Genomic DNA, 25,888 nt, shown 5'->3' on the forward strand with positions numbered 1-25,888 from the left:
ATGCAGTTTTTTAATTGCATGGAAAACAACCGTGCCATCGCAGAAGGCCCTGAAGCTTTTATTCTATTACATGTGTCAGCATAGCCTTTGTTCGAGTCATTCATATGAGAACTGATGATAATTCATGTTTTGGTACTCTCTAATCTTACCTCTTATCGCCGTCGCATTGCATATTACTTCATGACTGATGGAATGAAAATGTATCCCACGAAGCCTGCTGTTCTGCGTTACACAAATTTACTCACATAAAGCTCAAAATAATAGCTAGGCGGCAGACTTCTTAGTAGAATAATTTTTTGATTATTATCTGACTGGCAACTCTTCTTTCGTGTTAAGTGTATCTTATAGATTTTTGACACGTTCGTTTTAGAGCACGTTCAAATGCTTCCTTACTTACTCATTATCCCAACTATTTCAAGAACTATGCTTTTATAACTCTGAAAGTGAAGGCATCATTTTTCAAGAAAGCGAAGCCACACTCGGTCCAGTTTTTACGCCGCAACATTATTATAGATAAAAAATCGATATAAATGATGTTCGCCGGTTTATTCCTTATAATTGCGAGCTTTTCAACACTGGCTCTAATATTTTTTCCATCTGTCCATTCGCATCATATGTCACAAGGCTGATGAATTGTTTACGAAATTTAATCGTATACCGTACTAACACGTTACGTTATTATCGACTGAGCGCAAGCGATCGACACGCGGTTTTTTTTAGGAAATAAAAAGAGTAAAATGCTTTATGAACTAAAAACTATATTCTTTTATAAAAAAATGAAATAGATTCAATTGAATTTGTATGGGTTTGTGTGAAAATAATTCATTTGTCGTGCGGCTTTTTGCTCTACGGCCAACTTTTCTGGAATTTATCTAGGCCATAAGGCAAGGTATGAGTGTACAGTTCAAGCATATGTTATGCATCAAGTCTTGAGGTCTGAAGTAGAATGAATTCTTGATCGAACTGACAATTTCGACGATGTTGGAAATCTTGCAAGTGGTATATTTTGGCTCTGTGTACATCGATCGTATTGATATATGGCTTAGATGAAAGCTCTTAAGATCTAGAATAGTACAGAACTTGTCAAATATCGAATTTCATTGTGAGAGGGGAGAAATATGTGATAATAATTTGGCTGGGGAGACTAGAGGGCTTCTCATCGTGGAAAAAGATAGTACGTAGGCCTGCACGCGTTTTTTTTTTGTTTTTGTGAACTTGACGCGATCGGCGATCACTGATCTTGAACAGTCTCAGTCAACCATCTTAGGCTCGCGAGAAAACGCGACTCTTTTTGAACTCCTACCTTTTCATCCGTCCAACCCGATATAGAAGACATTTAAACATTTTACAGAACAGAACCTTTTAAAAATCATAGAGAACAGAATAAAAATCTTAGAATTAGTACTGAGAACCTCCGACACTCATTAATAGTTATATGACTGTGATAAGTGATAGCCATCATTGTATTGTAAATCTTACCACTAAGAACTTTCAGGATATTGTGTAAATAAATGTGTATCTAACCCGAGTGTTATTAAAAATAATTATTTCAATCAGGCATGTATAGCGATTGTTGGCACGACCTAAATCTAACAAACTTCTAGAAATTGGTGAGTTAAACGTGAAGACCTGAGGAGCCATTTAGTAAATTTACTGGATTCTAATACATTAGGATACAGAAATCAAGAGTACAAAAACCAAATCACGCAGCGAATCATAACCAACTTACAGCATTTCTCTCAGACCGTAATATAGTATTGGGAAATGGATAAACGATGGAGTTGATTTTTCATTGAAATTATTGTACACACATATCGTATACCTAGATATAATAAATAGTGGTTTAATGGAGTTAAGTAATACGATTCCTAATCTAGTGTAAGTACAAGCCAATGATCGCCGAATCATAAATTTATCAATTCCACGATCAATTGATTTATAGGTATAATTCTTAAATTCCAGCGAGATGAACGCTGCATTCTATGAGGCTGGCTTACGTTGTTCCAAAGGCTTGGGTATTTCCCTGGTACCAACGAGTCCATCAGACACGAGGTTCGGCATTTCAGGGTTTGATGTTAAGCTAGAATTCTCGTTCACGTTTATCCATTCGATGTGACTGAAAATTGAATCATATTATCCATTAGAATTGCCACCAACTTATAGAGTATTGAAAGTTGATTGGTTTTCGATTGATAATCATCAAAAAATTGGTGTAGGTAAAGGCCAACTTTGTCGTACCCGAAAACCTTAGTTTGGATCTGTCTGAATAGCGATATTTCCGGTACCAATTATAATTTGGCCTCAGAGTCAGACCTGTACACGGTAGCAAGTGGATATAGGTATATACACTCTAGATGGAATCAAGTTACCTAATCATTATCCCAAAACCGATTCTCTGCTCACAAATCTAGAGAAATACACACTTTCGATTAGCAGTAAGTGACATACCTTGTCAGTACATCTGAGGCAACAAAGTGTTCTGATTTTTCTGAATACGCGCCAACCATTTCTTCCCCTTCGTCATCGTCGTAGTCATCTCCACCGTCGTAGTACTCATTGTCTGGCTCCTCCAGGACGATTGTAGCTGTGGTGGTCAGCTTAGGTTCATCGCGAGACACTTGGGCTTTTGTCTCCATGTCTGCCGTTGGACCAGGACCTCCACCTCTGTTAGGATCCAATTTTTCGATTTGGTATTTACTGTCAAAAATAATTCTGTCGACTATGATCCCGTCGTGTTTGTTTTTGTAACTGCCAATGTTTTTATTCAAATCATACGGCGCATTAACGTAGCCGTTACTTATATCTTTAATTGCAGTTAAGTTTTCGTCCGGATACCGGTGCAAAACATTTTTTTCGTAGTACAGCTGTCCTGGTCTCTTTCGTTCGTCTGAAATTTGATGGATCAATTCGATCTCGTACGTATTCTTGTGTTCTGCAACGTCAGCAGGGTGATCACGTCCCACCTGGTGCAACGGTTTTGGAATGTCCCTCTCATTCTGAACCGGTTGTCTCTGTTTGCTGGGGTAATAACTTCCGTTATCGATCTCAGTGATTATGCTAACGCCCTGTTTTTTGAACGGTCTGGGGTTGATGTTCGCCTCGGCATTGTGTATCTGGTACTCTGTGTCGTAGTAATGATGGGGTGTAAGATACTTCTTCGTTGTTGCCGAATATTCAGTCCAATACCCACCATCCGGTCTCGACGGTGGGGATGCCGGTCTGGTTTGCGACGGTTTTCCGTAAGATGGCTTAACTAAGGGTTCAACAGAAACATCAGCCCACCCCCCAGTATCACTTTGACTTGGTCTGCTGTTCCAACTGTATTCGTAGGTCGTATCCGAGGTCCAGCTTTGGTCGTAGATCGGTTTCTGGGGCGCGATTTGATCGTCAGCTTCATGGATCGGCTTCACCACGGAATAGGAAGGGGTAGATGGATTAGAAGGCTCATGGTAACCCTGGGATTCTGAGAAGGAATCATGCTGCTGGTACTGATGATACTGGTTCTTGTCACTCTGAGGTCGGTTTTGTTCATAATAGTAGGGATCGGGACGTTGTGTCGGGATGGGCTTTTTGTAAGTCGTATAAAAAGTGTAAAGAGTTGGTCTCTGAGTTGTGGTGGCGGGAAACGCATCGAAAAAAGAATTGCTCGGCGCATAGTTGTTTGTTGGTCGAGAAGCGAAACCGTAGTTTGGGGGGTTCGGATTGCTGGGGTCATTAAAACCCTGTGGGATGTAAGGTCTCGGGTGAGATGTGGGGTTCCCATAGCTCGATGGCTTCGATTGAGGCTTCGGTTTAGGCCTTGGCACTGGCCTATGGGTCACCTGCGGTATGGAAACGGGGTTGGGCTCAGTGTCGTCATAGTAGATCGGCCTTGGCGACGTGTACCAGTCGTCGTATGTCACTGGTCTCTCAATCGGCCTGGCAGTCGATACGTGGTTCGGCTTGTACCGATCATCGTTGGACTGGGTGAACTGAAAATTGCTCCCTTTTATTGAATCACTTACAAAAACCGGTGAGTTCACCGCGTGGTTTTGCACAAGTATGGTAAGATTTTCATGCGTATCCAAGGGCCGTCTTATCACAACTTTGTTTTGCTGATTCACACCAGTCCTCACCGGTTTAAAAAATGGGAAGAACGACTTTTCCTCTGAGCTGACTCTTGCTTGCGCTTCAGCGCTTTCATGTTCTACGGTTGGACTGATTAATTTGGCTTGTGAATTGCTATCGTTAGTTTCGTCTTTCAGATGATTGTTTCTTCTGTTTTCCTTACGAATTGTTGAGCTAAGTCTTGTTCTCTTTCTGTGTTTGGTTCGTTGTTCTGGTGGCAATCTCTCAGCCCAGGGATCTAAGTTAAAAGTACCAATGATCTCAGTGTCACATGGAATCCTGTCATTCCTTGCCGTGTCTGGTGTCAAAAAGACGAACGGCTGTATAGTTTCAATGCTTTCCGTATTTTTACACAATATTTGCGCAAGTGTGATGCGCTTGATCTGCTGTAGCTGTGCGGCGGTGAAACTACTCTCTCTATTTGGATTTTCGTACCAGAACCTATCTCCCTTACGAAGATTGCTGAACTGCTGTGCAATTATGCAGGCAAACGTTGGCCCCACAAGTCCACCGGGAACTGGTTTTTCAGATAATCCAGCTGGGAACAGGTCTATGTCTTCGACGGAGGAGTAGAGAAATCTAAATTTCTTTGCTACCGACGCTGGCATGACACGATTCAAATCTTCCCAGATTCTAACTGGCGACAGACCGCAGGGTTCGCGCCAGTCTACGTAAGGTGGCAACCCGTGGTCTCTTCCTCGCTGGATGTTCAAAGAGGCAAGGTCCATCCCGAATCCAAAACCCGGGGTTTCGAACAAGTGGTTTGTCAATTCTTCTGTTATGAACTCGTCTCTTTTTTGAGATGGCTGGTTTATTAGACCGAGAAGAAGACGGTCTAAGGCACCAACGGTGTGGAGGTTCACAGGATTGTTGAATTCATCATGGATTGTAACGTCTGGAGTATAAAACGATGACTTTCAAGTTTTGATCGATCGATGGATGCATAAATGGATATGTGTAGATATAAATATACGTACTGTTGAATATTGGACGATGATTAGTATCGTATCTGACAAAACTACGCTGAACCAAAGAGTGACCAAATCGATAGGCCGCAGCAGCGAAAGCATTAGCTATATTCGGGTTGACCGTGGAATCGTACCCTTCGTAGTACCCTTTCCTCTTAATTTCCAAATCGAAAGCTTTGATGACTTCGGGACCTAGATAAATTTTTTTTTAAATGATTTGGCAGTCCTGCTTTGAGGGCAAATAAACGGCATTTATTGTTTTCCGGTACACATACCTAATACAATGGGGAGAAATTCGCGATACGTAATATGCTGTACAATGGCTCCGATAATTCGTCTTGTTTCTTGAAACAATTTTTCATCGCTCCAGTGTGGATTCAGTGCTGCCAATTCGGTCGCGATTCTATTGTGTTGCCGGAGGAATATAACGTGCAATGATATCAACGCCGGCTGTTCAGTAAGTCGACCATCTCCTGCTCGGAAGCAGTTTGTGTCTAAAGACCCACGTCTGCATAGATCACTTCCCTGTCTGGGAAGTAGGGGTTTCCTCGATTGAATTTTTCCGTATTGTAGAAGGCCTGAAAATTAGCACAAGAGGCAACGTATCAATTAACCAACTTGTAGATCTGTGTGCTCTGAATAAACTGGAATTTCAATTTTACGAAAATAAACTACCTAAAATATTATCAAAAGGACAAAAGTCGATCCTTTCAATTAAGAATTTCTAGGCTAGAATCACAGCAATACCGTTATTTCGTGTTTTTATATATATTCTTTGGAACAAAGAACGTAGGTTACCTTTCAAAAGATTCAAATAGTCTTAGCGAAACAAAACATTTTCTGGACTCTATTGCGTGTCACGGTATAAAAAAAAAAACCTATTGGATTTACATGCGCAACGGTAATAATATGAGTAGCATTTTTTGGATTAAAAATTACTTCGATTTCAGTATTTGACAAGTTCACAGAACGTTCGCGAATGTAATTTTAACATACTAATAAGTAGGGGTGTGCGGGTACTGAAATTCTTCGGAGCGGGTCGGGTTGGGTAAAATGGATTACTTTCAGGTCGGGTAACCGAAAATTTCGGAGTACCAAAAATTCCGGATTACCCGAAACTTTCGGATTGCCCGAAGTTTTCGAACTACCCAAAGATTTCAGATTACCCGAAGTTTTCGAATTACCCGAAGATTCCGGGTTTACCAAGAAACTCGACCCGATGCAAACCCGACCCGAACCCGAGTTCGAGTACCCGAAATTTCGGGTACCCGCACACCTCTACTAATAAGTAATTCTCACCATAAACCTTCTAATTCCTTCTTTAGAAAAGTGCTATCCATATAATCATCATCACGCATGTAAATCCAATAATTTTTATCCGTGTAAAAACAGATTTTCAATAATTTGAGTTTCGAAAATACGGTGTACTAAATTTCTAACAAATTTCAACACATTTTGAAGAATGGTATAATTCCTACAAGCTTTCTGAAACCCAGAAATGTAACAGGAATGAAGATATTCAAATTTTTCAAGGATATTTTGATATTCAAGTGATAAGATATTCTAAAATTCAAAGTCGTTGGGCGTGCAGATCACTTGAGAAAAAGCAGCTAGCACTTATTAGATTTATTTATTTATTTCTTCCAATTATCCAAGATATACCATCAATGCAATAATACTACGTAATAACAAATTAATATTATCAGTATATTGACGCCCGCAGGAGGAATCATTTCCTGTGCACGGAGTCGGGGTATTAACTAGCTAAAGAATAGACATTAACAAAAAACCTACACAGTAAATTATATGAATTATACTTATAAAACTTTTAAAAAAATTAATACTGCTAATTGAAGTTGAATTCCTTAGCCCAAAAGTGAAGCAAATTGTTAAATTTCGTTGAGTAATTTGTAAAGTAAATTGTAAATTTTTATTCGGTCATAGCTTCCTCAAATGTGGATTTTTTTCAGTCTGTACGAAAAAATAAATACGTTAAATCAGTATCCAATAGCGTGTTCGGTGTTGATGACGGGTAACTATTAATATGTACCTACTTCCTGGCTTTCTGGGGTCAAATCTTAATGCGGTGAATTTTGCCAGACATCCATATTTTTAAATCTTAAGTTATCACCTCTTTCTCAACAAAATACAGTCAAGACAGGAAAAATTATGATACTTGTAAATCTTTAGGTACGTCAAATTATAGCTAGTTATTGACATTGAGGTATACCGTTTATATTAAGTGATATTTTTTATCTAAAGGCATTTTGAGAGATAAATTTTCGGAAAATCAAGTCACATTTTTTTCGATCACTGTAATGTAGGTAGATACTTGTTCATTGTAAGAAGCCTGCCAATCTATGGCATCGAGGCTCTTGATAAGTTTGTTCACTCTTTGTTACAGAAACTGTAAAACAGAAGTCCGTTATGGTTGGCGTGCTTTTTGATGTTCTACTTCTACTATAGGCACTATTTATGGCTTTGTAGCGTATTTATTAGAGAATAAATTTTCGTTTAACTGTAGATGCATAACTACAGGAATGAAAATTTTTCGACAAAGTAATGAATTCGAAGCATTCGGATGTCGATGAAAGGACTTCGTATTTATTTATTATTATTGATTGAATTATTGCAGACCATCCAGATAGTACCAAGATATTTACGCATTAATTTGACTTCGTTCTGTTTTTTTTTCAAGTCGTTTATAGTTTAGGAAAGATCGTGTAGTGGAACTCAAATCCTAACCGGATTCCAGACTATATAATTAATTACTATGATTTTACTCTATCGGAAAAACCCGAAGGATATATTTGGTTTACCATTTATAGTGCTACTCCTATTTATGTGTGATAAAATTTAATAGAATCTAGACTAACCATTCCTGAAGAGTCTTAGACTGTCGCTTGTCTGTACGTTGCTGCCATATACGGTGGACGCATCCAAGTAACTCGTAACCCCGGAGAGTTGGTCCCTGGGACCGAATCCACAGTCCTCACGTGGCGCTGGTCCGCTTCGAACGAATTCTAAACATCTCACACCCAGAGGACCGTAGAACCTGTCCGTAGCCGGTACAGGAATGGGCAGACACTCGGGATGCTACGAAAATAAATTTTGGTTATAGTACGGGTGAAGGTCGAGAAAACGTTCATGGTTTTCGGGCATAAAGTTGGATTTTACGCCTAGTGAGCGTAAAGTGAAAATTTTTTTTACAAAAACGACTGTGCGGCCATTTCAATCTCCTTTATGATTATTTGTAATAGATAAGTTATTTATTAATGAATAAATAATTGACCCCCCTGGTTGGTGCTCAAAATCCGTTTCTCTCACGGTTATGTGTAATATAAGTTGTGTCAAATTTCTTTTGTTCCAATTCACCCCTATTCATGTATGGTACGTTAGTTGCGTACTCTACACCCATTATGACGAAAAATATTGTTCGCATCTCGGGCGTACTACTTTGAATTAAGCGCCCTGTGTGATTGCGCAACATTTAGGGCGTAAAGTCGTATTTTACGCCCTTGATAAAAAAATAGCTATTTCATTATAGTACGCCAAAACGGTATTTTATGCCCGCGTCCGTATCATAAAATCCTATTTTACACCTACGTAGAACGAAATAGCTATTTTCGTTTCAAGGGCATAAAGTTTTACATCCTCAAGTGTTATACCCGTAATGCGAACAGTATTTTTCATCCTGCGTAGGCGTGAAGCGGGATTTTAAGATCCGAGCGCCGGCGTAAAGTTCCGTTTTCGGCTTGTCATGACGAAAAATACTGTTCGTATCATAGGCGTAATACTTTACACCCTCGTCCTATCACGCCGAGCACTCGTATCCGCTTCGTCGTCCGTTGTGTGGCGGATCGCACTGGGGTCTAAAACTTTACGCCCTCGATGAGAAAATAGCTAAATTCCAGAATTTGGTTGACGGATGCCAGATATCACGACTACCGTTACTGTTTCGATCAATTAGTACGTTATCCACGAAAGGCAACCATGCAGAGGTATTTCATCTCGGCAACTAGAGCGTGCGTCATTGAAATGATTGGTATGACCTGAGCGTTTGGAAAATTGACAAGATACTTTGATACCTGTTTTTTGGTCCATTTTTAATAAGAGTGACTAAGGTAAAGTAATTTCCCTCAGGGAAAATCGGGTAAAAGTGGACTAGTGCCTAATGATCATTTTCACTCTTCTGTGCATAATTTTTTTTAAACACAGTGAGTTTATTTTATAGTCGAGTTGCTGTAAGTTATGTTTTATTTTTGACTAGCACCGTTTGTGCTACTTTTATTGCGAACTCGTTTAGCCCATTAATTTTGAAATACAATAATTAAATTGCGTAATTTCGAAGTACACTTGGGGAAATGGATTCTGAGATGTCTAACTTCTTCAGTAAATCATTTACGTGAGCAATGTAGATTCAGCCATGTAGTGCTACTGTCGCTGTTGGACGGCTTCTACAGGCTGAAACTGCATTACCAACGTAACTGACTTGCCGAAAAAATTTGCCGTCGCAGAATTCATTTCCTCCTGTGGTACGCCAGGCCATATATGATCATTTCGCCTCAAACACCTCCGATACGTTTAATGTGACTTCTTGGCCTAATGCCATCATGATTGAAAAAAGTTTATACATAACGTGTATAGTTTTCTGCATGATATTATTACTCTTAAATCCGTAATTTCTGTCAAGTGTCGGCCCTGTATAATACCAATAACAAAATATTTACGTCAGAGTAACGTTTGTTTGAACTATGTTTCATTGTTTCACGGCAACCATAAGCAGTTGTTCTCGTATTGGATACGAAGATAATTAACAAAGAAAAAAGCATTTCGTGGTGATGTGGATATTACCATGAAATTTGGAGGCTGGAAAGATCCTCCTCCGTTCAAACAACATTGAGGAACAGTTCCGTTGAAAGCTCTGCCCTGTCCGGTTGCTAAAGAGAACCGCATCAAAAAGATCAGCGTTCATTCATCTACGGTATACGAAGTGAATACTGCATTTTCAATTTGTACAACAGTTTCGTAACTAACCGGTGACATCATGATCGACAAATTGACCCCACTGCATCAACATGTGAGTAACAGAAGCCAGGGGAATATCGTGGTCTTGGTGAATAAAGCTGGATATTTCTCTGGCACTCGGTAGCAATGTTCCATTCGTAGATCTGCGAATGGATTGAATCCCGTCATCATAGGCGGCATTTAGAAGCCTGCGAAAATTGATGCAGTTATATATGAGTAACTTTTTCATTACCCTTGATTGGGCCAATTTTGTTATTCCACGAAGCAAGAATAGTACGTTGTGTATCTAGGGCGGAAAATGAGCGATTGACGCGGGTGCGAGGCTCAGCTGAAACTCGCACGAACCTATATCGCTTTCCGCCCATGGCGCACACGATACTTTTTGTCCACAACCTGTACCGAAAGTTTGCCTTTGAGTACACCGGAGAAGCGGTAGACCACTTCATTTTGCGCCCGCTTACGATACGTTATTTGCGCCCACCAGCATTTTGCGCCCGCTCATTTGTCACCGGTCGGGAAAAAGCCACCTTGCGCGCACTTTACATGCACGAAAAGGCAAACTTTCGGTGCAGGTTGAACAAAAAAGTTTTTGCTTCATGCAGATCCAATCTTCTCGAACACGCGACATAACCGAATTGTATTCGGTGTCAGAGAATCGATCTATATTGCAACCAGACGGTCAGCCCAGTTCGTCACGCTGAAAAATAATCCATTTTTGTTGCACAGTGATCTCGTTATGGCGAACTTTGATACAAATAAAACCGGTGTACCTTTGCATTGCCGACATAGCTGAACCCCACCAAAGTTCATTCGGGTTGTTGCAGCTACCGTCGCTCGTGCGATATCTCAGGCTTGCCGGAGGACACGGGGGAATTCCCCGTCGAGGACATTGACGATGGAGCGCCGTGCGTCGTGTGGTTTTAATGAGTGTCTCCGTTCTGCTTATTTTTGGATGTCTGTAAGGCGGCCCAAGAGATCACATCAGTGGATAGTAGATTATTGCACTTTTGTATCGAAGGTGAAGAAGTACGAAATGTATCACCTAAATCGACGATGAATGCCAAACGATTATTTTGCCACTACAACTTATAGATATCCTCCGTATAAAATGTAGCGAGTTAAGATAACTAATTAGTTACAATCACAAAATTTTTGTTTCGCATTCGCCACCATGGGTTTAGTTTATCTGACGTGATAAATTCATCTCTCTCGGGATAACCTGTTTTGCACAGAAGCCCGATAGCGATAACTCAAGCGGTAAATTAACGCAGATGTATCAAGTAGTGATTACCAATCCATAGTATCGCAGCGAATCTTTTTACTAGGAAAGAAAGGGTACTCAACGAGTACACATCCTGAGAGATTTTGATGAGCAATTTTTGGATTTTCACATTTCTAACTAAAGTTTTTAAAATAAAGTTTCTTAATAAAGGTTTCTTGACTCACTTGCTAACAAACGATTTGGCGCTTTCAAGCGCGGCAAATCCGAATCTCGCAAGCTGTCTGGCTTCTTCAGACTGATCGTTGAACGCGGCTACGTAACGTGCTGGGTTGTCGTCGGTTAGAAACAATCCTGCAAATGTTAAATATCAATGAATAACCTAGCTGGTAACCAAATAACGATAGTAAATAGACTAGAACGACGAACATACAGTATAAAAATAACAGTGGTTTTCAAATTTGCACCGATTAAATTAGCATATAGTTAACGTCTCAAACATGGAGTAGAGTGACCATATCAGAAACAGATGCACACAAGTTGCGATTTTCATGTAGAACCTCCTGACCTAGTTCAACTCACAGTTAGTCTGGTATATGAATCGAGCTCATGGGCGGGTTCTCTACAACTCATAATCAATAATTAACGATCGTAATAATAGTTGGCTCACAGTAACGGAACTGCGTTCCTGGATCTGTCCATGCGCGCTATCTTAACGATCGATAAATAAGAAGTAAACACCTTCTAGCTATACCATCACTGTCTGATTCAAAGCAGGAAGACACGCCGCGCCTGAGGGCCTTGATATGGAGCGCAAATTTGAAATGCTGAATGGCAACGGTAAAACTTAGCAGATTGACCGTCTGACTCTAAATTTAAAGTAAATCGGTTAAGCCCTCTTTCAGATATCGTGGGAGCCGCAAAAGATATCACGAAGCGAAATAGTTGACGTTATTGTCAATAACAATTCTTCCTGTCAACCAACTAATACCAATGAAAAAAAAGTAAAGAAAACTTGATCTACATACTTTTGAATGAAAGAAAGTCCAATCGAATTTAATAATTGGTCAATTCCCAATAAATTCACCCTCTTTAAGCAAACCTCAAATAAGTGATGTACTAATTCGACTCGCAGACGAAAACATCATCGCAGTACGATACGATCGCACCGACAAATGGGGTGAAATTATTCTGCGCATGCTCAGCCTGCTAAGTTTCACCACTTGCTCTCTGTATACTTCACGGAAGGTATGGAGTACCTACGCAACTACTGACCCATTGAGAATAGTTTTGGCTCGGTGATGTAGTACAGGTTGTTCATGGCCTCGAGCCCGAAGTTGGTAGCTTCGATGACATCTGCGTCTATTGACTCGAGGTTCTCATTGGCAGGCATGTGCCTCTCGTCGTCTGGTTTTTTGACGTCTATATCTTCAGCAGCCATCCTACTCCAACTCGAAAATGGAAGATAGCTGTCATCCTGGCCATTGTTCGCGTCTACCGTCTTCTTTATCAACCCGTCCGGCAAAATTGGCTTGAAGGTTGTCTCGCGGTAAACGGCGGTTGTACCGTTGATAGGGTAGAGTAGAATCTTGGAAAGGTTGTCAGGAGTTTCACGGTAGGGGTTCAAAGTCCGCGGGAACGTTTTAGAGGATGCCTTGCCATTCACTGTCGAGACCTTCATAAACTCCGACTCGATTCCGACTCCTTTTTCTTGCGATTCCAAATGCCCCAAGTCTCTTCTCACGGGGTAAGGAACAGGCTTATTCTTCGCGGACAAGTTGTTCTCAATTGCTCCGTTTTTTGAAACGTTCGTCAAGTCTTTCCCAACGGGGATAAATTTGACGCTTTGGTTATTCCCACTCGTGATCCTCGACGAAAAGGTCACCGCTCCGTTGTCTGATTTCAGGATTCTGGCTGTCGTTGATTCCTGCTCGCTGTTATTCACGCCGAAACCTGCGGCACCATGGTGCGTTGTAACGTCATCGCTGGTTCCTGGAGTCCTGGTTGGATTTGTTTCAGCCTTGGCTAATTCTTTGGTTTTCGCTTCGGTGGGTGTTAGTGTGTTTTGTACTTCTTGGCCATTTGTATCGGCTCCGATTTCGATGGAGGAAGGAGAACTCGATGCGTTGTATTTTGTGTTGCGTGCGAAGGTCGGTGATGCCAGTAAAAGGACGATGAAAACGGGTCTGCACATTACGAGAGATTTATTATTAGTCGAGTAAACGTTTGAGGCACGTTTCAATATAGGTTGGTATAATAAATCGCATGCCAGACGAATATACGGGAATTCTTGCAGCGGTAATAACAGGTTCACATTAAAAAAACCTGTATTTTGGTAAAAGTTTTCCTGTCGTGTGCAATTTTTTTTTTATTATGCAGTTCAACGTCCGATGTAAGGAATTGGGAATAGGTCAAGATTTTGATTACTAATTGCGAACGGTCCGAATATTTAAGGCCAAAAATATTTTGCAGTGAAAACCTGCTCCTTGGAGCAGTGCAAGGAAATAAATTTCGGAAAAGTCAAGAAAATAAACGCGTCCACCAAATAAATTTTCTCGCAAGGTAAAGAAGTTGCGACTTCTTAGAATTTCTCATCTCGCAACCATTCTTATACACGAGGGACTAGTCACTCCCGAGTATACTCGATTCTTACTTAAGGTAGTAACCTTAATCAACTTAGTTTGGTTATCTATCCAAAGTCTCGGCAATACTCGTCGATACTCGTCGATACTCGTTGCCGGCGAGATTTGTACCTTAAGTAAGAAGCGAGTATACTCCGAAGTGACTAGCCCCTCGATTATACATAATACTCCGATTCACTCCCAATCATAAGATTATTGGATACTGAGTTCACGAAATTCAGAAAAATTTGAAATTTTGTGCACATTTTCATCAACGTGTAATTATGAACAGAACTGCCGAAAAAAATTTTAATAAATATCTCAGCAATCAGTCCATGTTCAAAAATATCAAAATATTAAATTTTTTTCTAATTCTTTGGAACAAGGACCGCTTTTGGTACGTGAAATTCTTTTTTTTATCCCACTATGTCAGCTGTGCACTTATAACTCGCTATTTTAAACCCGCCTTTGCGGGTGATTAACATATGACACGTATACTAAATCTACAATATCAGTTTTTTAGCTACAATATTATTAAACCATGGTGGTTTATAAACTCAGATGGCACAGTGTCAAATGTGATACTATTCAAGATGTCGATGTACAATAACATATGACAAATCAACATCCGAGAGCCTTGCACGTTATTTTTAAGGCTCAAAACTGAAAGCTCGTAAGAAATAGAAGAAATACATTTTCTCATACATTTCAACTCTATTATCTAACAAATGTCGATTTTAACTGTTATCTACAAATATAGTATGTCTATTTTTATTTTCTGCTAAGACTTTTATTTTCCTTATTTCATTTCTCACTTTTCCTTTCTTCGAGTGCATAAATTTGTATTGCAAATTTTTCCATGCATTTACCTTGCAGCCCGCTGACTACAAAATATGGGACTGTTTTTTGGGACAAACGGCTATTTTCTCTTGATTTCTGAAACTATTTTATACTGTCCCACTTACAGTATGAAAAGTTATTTGCAGGAGTTGTTAAGAAGAAAAACATCGCATCGAATGAAAAAACAATAACTTTGGATACACCCAACAAAACAGACTCATGCTAGTACTTACGATATACTGATATATTTTAAAGATTCCACCCGCAGATAAAAAAAAATGCGAAAACGTGTTTAACAACAATAATACACTCAAAGTTCACGATACATTAGTCAGTCATAATCTAAGTGTGCTGCAGGCATGATATGAATGAATAAAATGATATCGGGTTCAGAAGAGGCAAATTGTTGGGCTTCTACTGTAGCAGAGGAACTCGGTATTTGACCCGATGTTTTAACGGTAATTTTTCGTAGTGAAAAAGTCGGCTATTCGCAACAACCTGTGCTAGTGTCTCATTTATTATTCGCATAAAATTGATTTTCGTTCAAAAATTTTGTCTACAAATGTCATATAAATGCCATCAGCTTTGCTTCGGTCATGACTTTGACTTTCTTATAATTAATGTACGTTTGATGCAAAGTGTGTGTCAATCTAACGTTGCATATTCATCGAGTTGTCGTAACGTGTTAGAGAAACTTGAAGCTCAGCTGTATTATCAAATGCAATTTCCGTTGACAAGGGAAAGCTGTCTGTGTGTTGTCTTACATGCGTGTCGTTACTTTGGAAGGTGGGTTCCGAATGTCTGCAGTAAACTAAATACGAGATTAGCTCGTTGTAGTCACGTTGTTATAATTATTTCGTAACTGTTTTACTTGTTTAATTGACCGATAAGCGAAAATTTCAGCAAGTGTGCTCTGTAATTAAATTTGCGTAGAAAGGGTTGCCTAAACTACCCTTAAGGTTGAAATAATTTATGTTGATATATAACATAGAGATGTAGAGCCAATTCTAGCCCATAAATGAATAATTTCTTGCAGTGGTGGCGAAATTGTAGTTGTCCCGTTTCCCTTTTAAAGAAATACTCTATTAAGGTTTAGTGCATAACCTTTGGTTTTTCCTGGTCGTACAAAGCGAAGAGTTATGGTTTCAACAATTGTTCGTCTCAGATTCAGAAGTGCCCGCAAGTAAATTCTAATCACATACACAGATGAATTAATTTTTATTTGATTCCCCAAATGTACCTAAACGATACTTTTAGACACCTCCAAATACTTCATACCGTTATAGTTACATGTACAGCTAAATTATAATTGATACCGCAGTGAACAATAAGATGTGGTCAGACTTACAGATTTTCAGTTCTCATCTCGTCGAAGAAATCTGCGTGAACAAGTTATATCTTTCACAAATTCATAATATCTTCGCGCACCCTGGATTTCTGTATAAAAATTGTCTATGTTTGACCGATAGAGCCAAAAAAATCAAAAAATAGAACAAGCAACGTGGAATAAAGCACAGCGCAGAAACGCAATGATTGAAAAGTCTTGAATATGATAGGCGGACGGTGAACCGGTGAACGGCAGGGCATCAACTAACTCGCGAACAACTCAGAGTGCCCATCTTATCCGTAGGATATGCTATGCCTCAGGCAACAAGTGCGTGTTTTTTTTTTTTTTCAGTTCCTCATTTTTATTCAATTTATTTTTTGTCCCACGTTTTTGCACGTTTTTACTGTTATAATCGGGCGGAGGTTCACTCTTTGATATTATAGTCACTCGACTCTCGTCAGACCTTACATATCGTGATTAAGGTCCTGGACCTGTATTGTCCGAAAAAATCCGTCCGTATATGCAAGTCATATCCGCGGTGGATGAAGGCAAATTTAAACCCTGCACTCCTGATTCGTCAGGCTGCACTCAAACCGCCCAATCGCCTTATTCCGTGACTTGCGAATTTGGTGTACCCTGTGTGTTGCCAAAGTAACGAGGTCTTAGGGATTACAGTTAAGGGCAAGTGGAACACAAATCGGAGGTATAACATATGGTATCTCAAATTGCGATTGAAAAATACGCTATGTCAAGTGTACGTTTATTTTCGTTGAAATTAAGTTTCTAACACTACTGTACGTTCAAGATGCATTTTTACGTACTTTAATTGTTGAGAATGTTTTATGCTTTGATCATGGTAAGCCAAAGCATTCATACGATCTGCTTGGCCTTCGACTTGTCGAATTTCTCCCGTTGTGACAAACGATAACAATTACCAAAACAGTACAGACGTTTTTTTTTTAAATTATCAGAATGGCTTGATTTCAAAGTTTCTGATGATTAATGAATTTTTAGACATTTGAATTTATATCAATAATTTTGACTAGTTATTTAAAAATATCAACATTCTTCTCTTTTTCATTCCGCGAAAAAGAATTTGAATATCTTGATAGAAATTTATATTTTCAAAATGCTGTTTATGAAAAATTCAGTTTCAATTATATTTAATCTCGAATACGCGGGCTGCATATATTATACTACTGTAAGGAACATTCTATTTTTTATGGCTCAAAGTTGAAGTGCATCAAAAAAATGCTATTAATCACCTGAAACTAAGAGCAGAAAATGTTTTCAATATTAGCAACACGTAAATGCATTTCAGCTTGGGCGGAACAGATACTTTTAACTGCAAGGAATTCCAATTGCCATAATAGTTGTCGCCGTAAACGTTGAAGTTTTTTCCTGTATACATGCAAAATTTTTAATGAATATCAAGCATTCGGTCGCATATAACTGTTGCTAACTTAATCTGGGAGAAGATAACTGTATACTTGAAATAGCGACTTTTCCAGTTACAATTTGAGAGAGCGTATTTTCTGTAGTCGTGATTTGAGGTGGCGTCTTACCCATTTGAATTTTGAAATCGCATCGTTCAGCGTCGTTTTTGAAATAGCCTGTTTTACAGCCGTATTTTACAATAGCGTCCTTCATAGTCCTATTTTAAAATCGCGTATTTTACAGTCGTATTTTCAAAAGCGGCCTTCACAGTCCGGTCATATTTTAAACTAGCATCTGTTACCGTCGTTTTTCGAAATGACGTATTTCCTGGTCAATTTTGAAATCACGTCTTCTCCAGGCGTATTTCGAACTAAGACTTTCTTCCGGCCGTATCTTGAAATATAACCTTCTCCCATCATATTGCGACAGAGCATATATCATGTCGCTGACACGTCATAAGAGACCATTCAACAAATACGTTCGCTTTGGGGGGGAGTGGAGGGGTCTAAAAAATATGACGTTTGGTTCTTGTGTACAGAATTCGTGTTTTGACACGAGAATTCCGTAAAGAAAGAAATGAAAGGCTATTTCGAATAGCCGATATATCGAAATTTCAAACATGCAAAAATAGAAGAATGAAAGATGTAATGTTCGAAATCTTGATTTTCAGCCACCCTTATCTCTTTTCAATGCTAGGCGACAAATTCTCCTCGATTATTCAAATTTTCGATTTTTAATACTTCGAATGTGTTTCACGTGGACAATCTTACTCTGATAATCAATAGACCCAAAAGGGGTACTAAACGGGGTGAGGGAGTCGAGAATTGTGACGTATTATTTACGGGGGAGGAGGTCAAATGAACCAATGGTACATGGGGGGGTCTAAAATCGTCCAAAAAATAGAACGTATTTGATGAATGGCCCCAAATTATACTTCACTATAGTCAGAAGTTCATAATCTCCTGAATGTTTGGTGTTCTGCCATATACTCTACAACGCGAATTAACGATTGTCCTTATACTTTACCCCGTCAGTGCCTCGTGGCCCGTTCCTGAGCCTGCATGTTGGCGATTGCTTTCCCAGATCCATAAAGAATTTTTGCTCGTACTTGGACTCTCCCTGTTGAAGGTTCGGAGGTTGGCGAAGTCGTCGTCCCGCCGGCACCTCCGTTTGAATTTGCATTCAGCTTGAGTGAGCCCGCGACGAAATTTGCACCCCGACACTGTGTACAACCTTCCGGCATTTTGTATGGCTGCGGTGATTTCCCGAGAAATCTTTCACTGTTTCCTAACGCGAAGCCGACTGCAGTTTTTACTTCCCTTTAGGTTCTTCTTTCTAAGCATGAACGGAGATCTAGTTGCTTCGCACTATGGCTACGTTGAACCTACACTGATTGTGAGAAAAACATATGAAAGACAGTGAAATATTTGATTTCCGGTTACCAAACAAAAATATTGGTGTCGCAAAAAAAATTTTCCACAAGGTAACGCTGCGTTTGCTACCGGAATCGAAAATTTTATAGTCCTTCAAGCTTTCGAGTCCATGATTGAGATTTTCAGAATTCAGAATTCAGGTGCACTTATCGTTCGACATAGCCTGCGATCTGTACGAATTTGCGTAATCTCGACTTATCCTGGGCAAACGGAAGTCGCCGAAAATTTTAAGGCCATCATGGAGAATCCAGACCCTGACAATGACATACAAAGCTAACACGATTACTTATATGCGTTTTTTCGCTGGTAGTATGCGCGTTTACCAATGAAAGTCACGCGCAGTTTTGTACCCCATTTGAACGGACGTGTTCAATGGCATGTAAAGCGTGTTTCACGTCCTATTATACGTGCGCTTTCAAGATTCGATTTAAAAGCGTCTTTACAGCGAGCATGAACGTCCGCAGTGCTATAATGCCAAAAGGGCCTATACTTATTATATTTCTTAGTTTTAAATTTTTTTTTTTTTTTTTTCATTATCAATCGTTCCGTAAACCTATTTTAGGTTAAATATCGAAAAAAAAAAAAAAAATTTCAAGCCAACAGAGCGTATGTCTAAGTTTAAAGCCAAATGGGTTTATCTATATGAAAATAAGTCTACGGAACGATTGCCATCGGAAAAAAATATACCTGCATCCTTTTGGCTTTAGATAGCCAAAAGGGTGTATAAATAAGTTTGGCATTAGCACCGCGACATAAGACCGTAATGGCGATTATTTTCGAAAATTCCGCAAAGAAATTGAAATGAGTATGTTTCTTACGCGTTACTTATAATGGAAATTAACACATTTTTATAAACTTGTATAAAAATGTAAGTACACTAAACGAAGTATTTTGAACCTCGGCGCAACTAGACGAGGGACGGTGAGGAGAGGTTTCATACAAAAATTTCCTACCGCTACCGACTCAACTGACATTGCAAGCCTCATGAGCGAGTCGATAAGTGTAGGGCACTGCCATTACCTCCGAGCCCACGGATCCCTTTCATTTGCTTCAAAAGAATACCCATAGCTGGTTGTTGTTGGCAGTCTTCAGTCAACGGCACAAACAAATTATCTCCAACTGATGATTCACCGGACGTTAACCGAATATGTATAAAAACTGTTAGATTTATGGACAGTTATGAACCGCTTTGAGGAGCTGAAGAACAGGGGAGAAAATTGCAGTACTCTGCTATGCCGACTCGATTTACATTGAGCTCTCAAAGAACGAGTCGGTAAGTGCAGGGTCGTCGAATTACCCCAAAATCCGCCCAGACCCGATAAACCATTACGAAAAATAATCCAGGGCTAGCAATTTTTATACAACTTCAGCCAACGGAACTGATGATGATAATCTCCAGATGTCACTAAGCGCTTACGATGTATTGTTTATAGTGAAAGCAGTCAGATTTGTACCACATACGGTTTGACTGACAAGAGTTTATATCGTTGCATTATGTTACAAATGCAGTTATATAACCTCGAACATCAAGTGAACATTATAATCGTAAAAATTCTAAAAATTTCCGACGGTGAGTATTTGGAGTTAAAAATGGCTAAGAAACATTATACTGTATCTTTTGAAATTTTCACTTTGCACAGATGCAAAAAGCATCTTCCGTAACGAGTTGCAATTGTTCGTATCAATTTAAATAAAATATATGATGTATGATCAATCTCACTCTCAAGTTCGTTAGTCAACTTACTTCTGGCATATCCGCGACGTACAACTCATTGTATGATTACTAATGGATTGGTAAACTTCAACTAGATCATCAGTTTGTGTTGTTTAAATCGACTAGTCCGTTTCCTTGCTTATCTTGCTTAATTATGTGTGGAAAATTAATCAAACGCTGCAACTTGCAGATATACACGTCCTAATTAATAACTAATCCTCATCGTTATTCGTTTGTCAACGCAGCACTAATTTCGTCTACCGCTCAACTATTTCATACTCGTAAGTAAATACTGTTAAATTCCCTTGTTTTTACCTCTGGTTTGTGAAGCATTTTTGTGTCTTGTAAAATGGGTTCAATGAACTTTCAAGTTTATATTTAAAAAATAATGAGTAAACAGCAAGGGAAAAAACGACAGTTTAAAAATGAACGACTGATTTGAAAATATCTCCGCACGATTTTCATATCGATAATTTTATAGCACCACTCAAGAAAATGGTATCAAGAGTATAAGGTATGGATTCTTCGCGTGGATCAACATTGAGGCCAAGTTACGAAATATCAATGGTTGCGGCTATAGAGTTTCTCGCGTACGTTCGGACTGACAATACTAATTCTTTCTAGGCTAGAAAACGATTTCACAGCGGAAAAAAGGCTCTGTATGGTATAATCTAATATCATTTTGCACCAGCGTATTGAATAACTTGCGAACATGAGCCACATTTGTACATATTTTACGCATTTTATGGTATTCTATACGTCAAATTGGTCGGCCGGCTATGCTAACCTTTCTGGATTTTATTGCGTTTTTGTGTGTTTCAAGGTTCAATTGAAAGAAACAATCATGATTTTCTCCCGACTTTTTAAATCATGTTTCGCGCGGAAAATATGACAAGGCGAACTAGAATTCCGTAAAAGATAAAAAAAAATTGAAAGGAGTTTGGACAAAAATCGCATGTTTTTGTTTGGTTCGGAATGAAACACTTCACTTATTGTACATATGGAACATTCCATGTCAAATCACGTAATCTGTGACGCGGACTGTTTCTCGGATTTCTTTTCTTACATCGATCACAGTCCTCGCGGCAAAACCCAGACATTTTTATTTGCAGACTATTAAGCTTTTTCAAGAACAATAATGGTTTAATTTTTAGTAACTCATTTCTGTGATGTTCATTGATGATCTTAAGAGCGAAACGGGAGTATGACAAAGGGTTTTTCGTTTTTTCTTCAACAAAGGGATTTTAATTTTTAGCCTCTTAACAACTTTGATTGATCAGTAGTTACAAATTTTCCTTACAATTTATCCACCAGAAATTTAATAAATAATTATGCAAAAATGATTCGGATGAAAAGTTCTCTAAAAAAAAAAAAATAGCCGGACTCGGTGTCCCATTTCCCTTTTTGTCTTCAAATGTTCACTATTTGTAACAGAACTCGTTTAAATTTACTAAATAACTAAATGATGATTGTTTTTTTGATTAGATTGATCGGATGTAAAAAAAATTTGGAACGTAATTGAAGAAAAACACAACGTTTTTGTGGTTTTCGGAGTGAGGACTGTGATATGTCAAGCAAAAGTAAAAAAACAGCGGAATGATCAGGGTCACAAGCTCGGTGATTTGGTATGGAATGCCTCGTATACAAGGTACTAGATTTTCATATTCTATACGTACGTAGCGAAATATAAGCAAACATCGTCTCTCCCGTTACCGAAATAATACACAGACGGTCTGATAAAGATTTGTCGTATTAAACGACAAGCGGCCGCCACACAAGAGCGTCAATATCACGATTACGGTGAAAATACCGAATGTTCTCCTCAATGGAAAGAGACGTGATAACCGGCACGCAACGAATTCGAGGCCGAGGAGAAGGCGTCCGTTTGGTAAGTGAGCCTCGAAGGAACTGAAAGCCCGTGTCCCAAATACTGCGAGGGTAAACCTATGCCTCGGCCTCCTGGTGCGCGTCGCACAGGTGGGGCACCATTTAGAGAAATGCTATATCCGATGCTCCAGCTTATCATTTCTGGTTCATTCGGGAACAGGTCAATTCTCGGCCTCAGGAAACCGTCCCTTAATTAAGGCGGCGCGCGATCACGAAATCATTCAAAGTGGAACATAGTAAAATTTAAATATACGGAGGAGGTTCCGGACCATACCTAAAGATGTTCCTAAGATTATCAAAAAACAAAAAGAAACAAAAAAATCTGGTTGATTAGTTTTAATCATAATAAGTCGTGGTTAAAGTTTCACGAACCACTTCGTTTGCGAGAAAATTTGCCGAAATTGTTAAAAATTTCAGCGGTGATTTCATCACACCAGTTATAATTGTGAGTTGTTCGAGAACTTTCTCATAATTTTTTAGTAATCAAGGTTTTTTCACTAGCCCATTAGAGTCAGATTGGTTTTCTTCATTAAAAAATTTGAATTTTTGGTTGGTTCACGAGTCATGACCATCCTCAAAACTGACGAATACATCTTTCTATGTATGCAAAATTGTAGATCACTTCACCACCGAATAATTCTAAGGAACAATACGAAGTTCTGATTTGGACACAGGATATAACAGGAGAACTACTCTCAGTAGATTAATGATGATGTTTCTGAAGAGTAGAGATTACCGAAAAGCAAGCCTCACGCTGTGTCTTTCATAAGGATGCTAGATTGTTAGTAAAAAAACTTAATGGTGTGAAGAGATATTTCATTTCGACACTAAATGAGTTCCGTCTTAGTTTTCACGTACATTGGAAGAGTTGTAAGGTTTGAGGCAATTTTCAAACGAGTTTTTTCGAATAAGCTAATGAATCGATAAGCAATATTCAACTTTTTTCACGTTTAAAAGGTATTAATTCAAGTAATATTTGGATTCTGCTGTGGCGCTTATGAAATTCACCCCTTTGTGATGCTGGCACCTTAAGTGAAGAATTTCATGTAGTTCAATTACGTAGTTTTAGTCTCATTGTCAGTGTGGCAAATCAATTCATTTCGGATAAAAGCGAAAAGTGAAATTCTAATATTTTAGCACGAATAAGAAAATTGAAAAGAAACGCTAGCTCCTCTTACCTGATCGTTACTCACAATCTGTCGCATAACTGAATTTGTGATTTTTCTGAAACATATTTACTTACGTATACAACGGAATCATGCCGGGCGGTTGCGAATATGAAATCTATAATTCCGAATTTTATAGGTTGCGTGATTTCTTGTGCGTCAAAGTGAAGAAGCAATGAATGCTAATCGTGACATGAAATGAAGTTTTAGAGTCGTGGGTTCACTTGAAAATGTCGCTTTTTGAACAATCTGAGCCATGAATTATACTTAGCAATCGAAATTTAATAAAGTCTGCAAGATTCGACTTCAACATTTTTGCAGATGAGAAATTTCTTGATTGGCAGGAACTTAGTGAATTTAGTAAGGTAGGTATAAAATTTCATCAGCACTGAGATAAACTTGCAGTTACCTTTATATCATATGATTTTACAGTAAAACGTAATACAGGCTCAACACTCTCATCAGTTTATACTTTTATAGTTATGCTGTACATTATTTATCCACGCAGCGTAAACCTGACGATAATATTGTTACTGCAGGTATAATTATAGTTATTGTGTCACATATTTAAGGATAAAAATCTTTTAAGATAGTTCTCTCATTGAACGTTCTTTCTCTTACTGCATTGATGTATCGATAAACTTGTATTAAAATATCAAGAATAAATTGATATAAGGAGTTATTTGATTGAAATAAATTTAGTCAAATAAATAAACAGATTTAATCTTGCTATAACCAGAAAATCTAGTTCTGACACCTACAATCACATTGAATAGTTACTTTTGCCACATACTCTTGTAATTCCAACAGTATTTGAAGCGTCTTGTAGCCATATCCATCTTACTAAAATTTGGTGCCTACTACCTATAACAAATGAAATTGTGTCACTGACATGAAATTTTGTGTGTGTGTGTGTGTGTGTGTGTTTGTGCGCACATATGAATAATATATACCTCGGTACCACTCGTCGTAATCTCATATTGTACATACAGTGCATATGGTGATTATTTTAAGGACTATCGTCAACTCAGAAGCAATGAAATTTATGCAAGTGTGAGTATTTAGAAAATTTAATTAGTTTCCTGTGCAAGTCTAGCATCTTATAATCAACATTTCTGTCCAATTCACTAAATCAATAATGATTCATCGATTCAGGTTCGTAAACAATCGTCGCTATAAAATAGATCGTTTGACTCGCAATGGATGTCAAGTGTCATGGCAAACTGAAAAACGAGAATTTGGTTACTCTCTGGTAATTAATCCTAGAACCGTACAATTTACTGTTTTTACAATCGGAATGCGATGCATCTAATTCTAAGTATTGTCAGATGTTCAATCTATTTTTTCCGATTTATTTCCGTTTCTTATTCGTGATTTCACTGCCGTTTCTCACCGATACATTTCTAGTCTGAATACCTATAATACCGTAAAATGCGTAGAACGTCTAACGAGAATCGTTAGAGGAGGAGGACATCGAGGGGCAAGAGACGGTCAGTAATCGACCGAGGTGGGGAGAAAGAATTGGGCCGGTATTTCTTTGATCGAGAAGTTCGAGTCACGCTTCTTTCTTTGTTGCTCTTTTCAATATGGCATGTCACCTTATATCTGCAACCGATGTCATATACATACACAGCCAATTCGCCTCTGTGGCGAACGGTGATCCGGAAGCGGATACATTTGCTGCTCCAATTTCCAGGTTTTGCTGTATTTTTTTTTTTTTCTTCGGCAACGTGACGAAGACTCCATGCTTTAACTGTTTGTATACCGCTATATCGTCCGTCTGTTATTTAAGACCTACTTGATGGAAAATAAAATTTCGTCAAACACTGATATTATTGCGGTGGAAACAAACATGTGTCTCTGACCATGTCAAGTTTGTTATTCGTAATGACAACTGTGCTTAAATTTAGTTGTTGAAAAATTTCGAAGACATTCCAAAAAGGATTGCTTCAAGTCATCCTAATGAGCTACGAGTTTGCTGCCTTTTAAGAATTGCAGAAACGAAATTTAAAAATAAACGTCAGGAGCATTATAGTGAATTTTGAATTCGATTTTCCTTGCAAAAAAGGTTCTTGAGCGAGTGAAACGAACAGTGCGACAAGTAATCTTCTCGTTTCAAATCAGCTGATAGAAATGTGTTT

The 25,888-nt window shown here is 38.7% G+C and overlaps 1 protein-coding gene across 2 annotated transcripts; it reads right to left on the reverse strand.

Annotated features, from left to right (window-relative positions):
• Positions 1-979: 979 nt before the first annotated feature.
• LOC107219512 lies at positions 980-18,807 on the reverse strand. 2 transcript variants are annotated; one of them, XM_046734241.1, is made up of 11 exons: positions 18,574-18,807; positions 12,598-13,508; positions 11,550-11,676; positions 10,874-11,059; positions 10,113-10,291; positions 9,930-10,015; positions 7,952-8,171; positions 5,351-5,653; positions 5,085-5,267; positions 2,449-5,002; positions 980-2,116 (listed from the first exon to the last, which is right to left on the reverse strand). In XM_046734241.1, the coding sequence occupies exons 2-11, from the start codon at positions 13,001-13,003 to the stop codon at positions 1,981-1,983; spliced, it is 4,380 nt and encodes a 1,459-aa protein (XP_046590197.1). In that variant the 5' UTR covers positions 13,004-13,508; positions 18,574-18,807; the 3' UTR covers positions 980-1,980. The 2 variants fall into 2 exon arrangements, with proteins under 2 accessions (XP_046590197.1, XP_015513244.2); XM_015657758.2 differs by lacking the exon at positions 18,574-18,807 and adding an exon at positions 16,132-16,363.
• Between the last annotated feature and the right edge of the window lie 7,081 nt (positions 18,808-25,888).

Source organism: Neodiprion lecontei, chromosome 3 (genome assembly GCF_021901455.1).
Source record: "Neodiprion lecontei isolate iyNeoLeco1 chromosome 3, iyNeoLeco1.1, whole genome shotgun sequence".
Taxonomy (NCBI): Eukaryota; Metazoa; Arthropoda; class Insecta; order Hymenoptera; family Diprionidae; genus Neodiprion; species Neodiprion lecontei.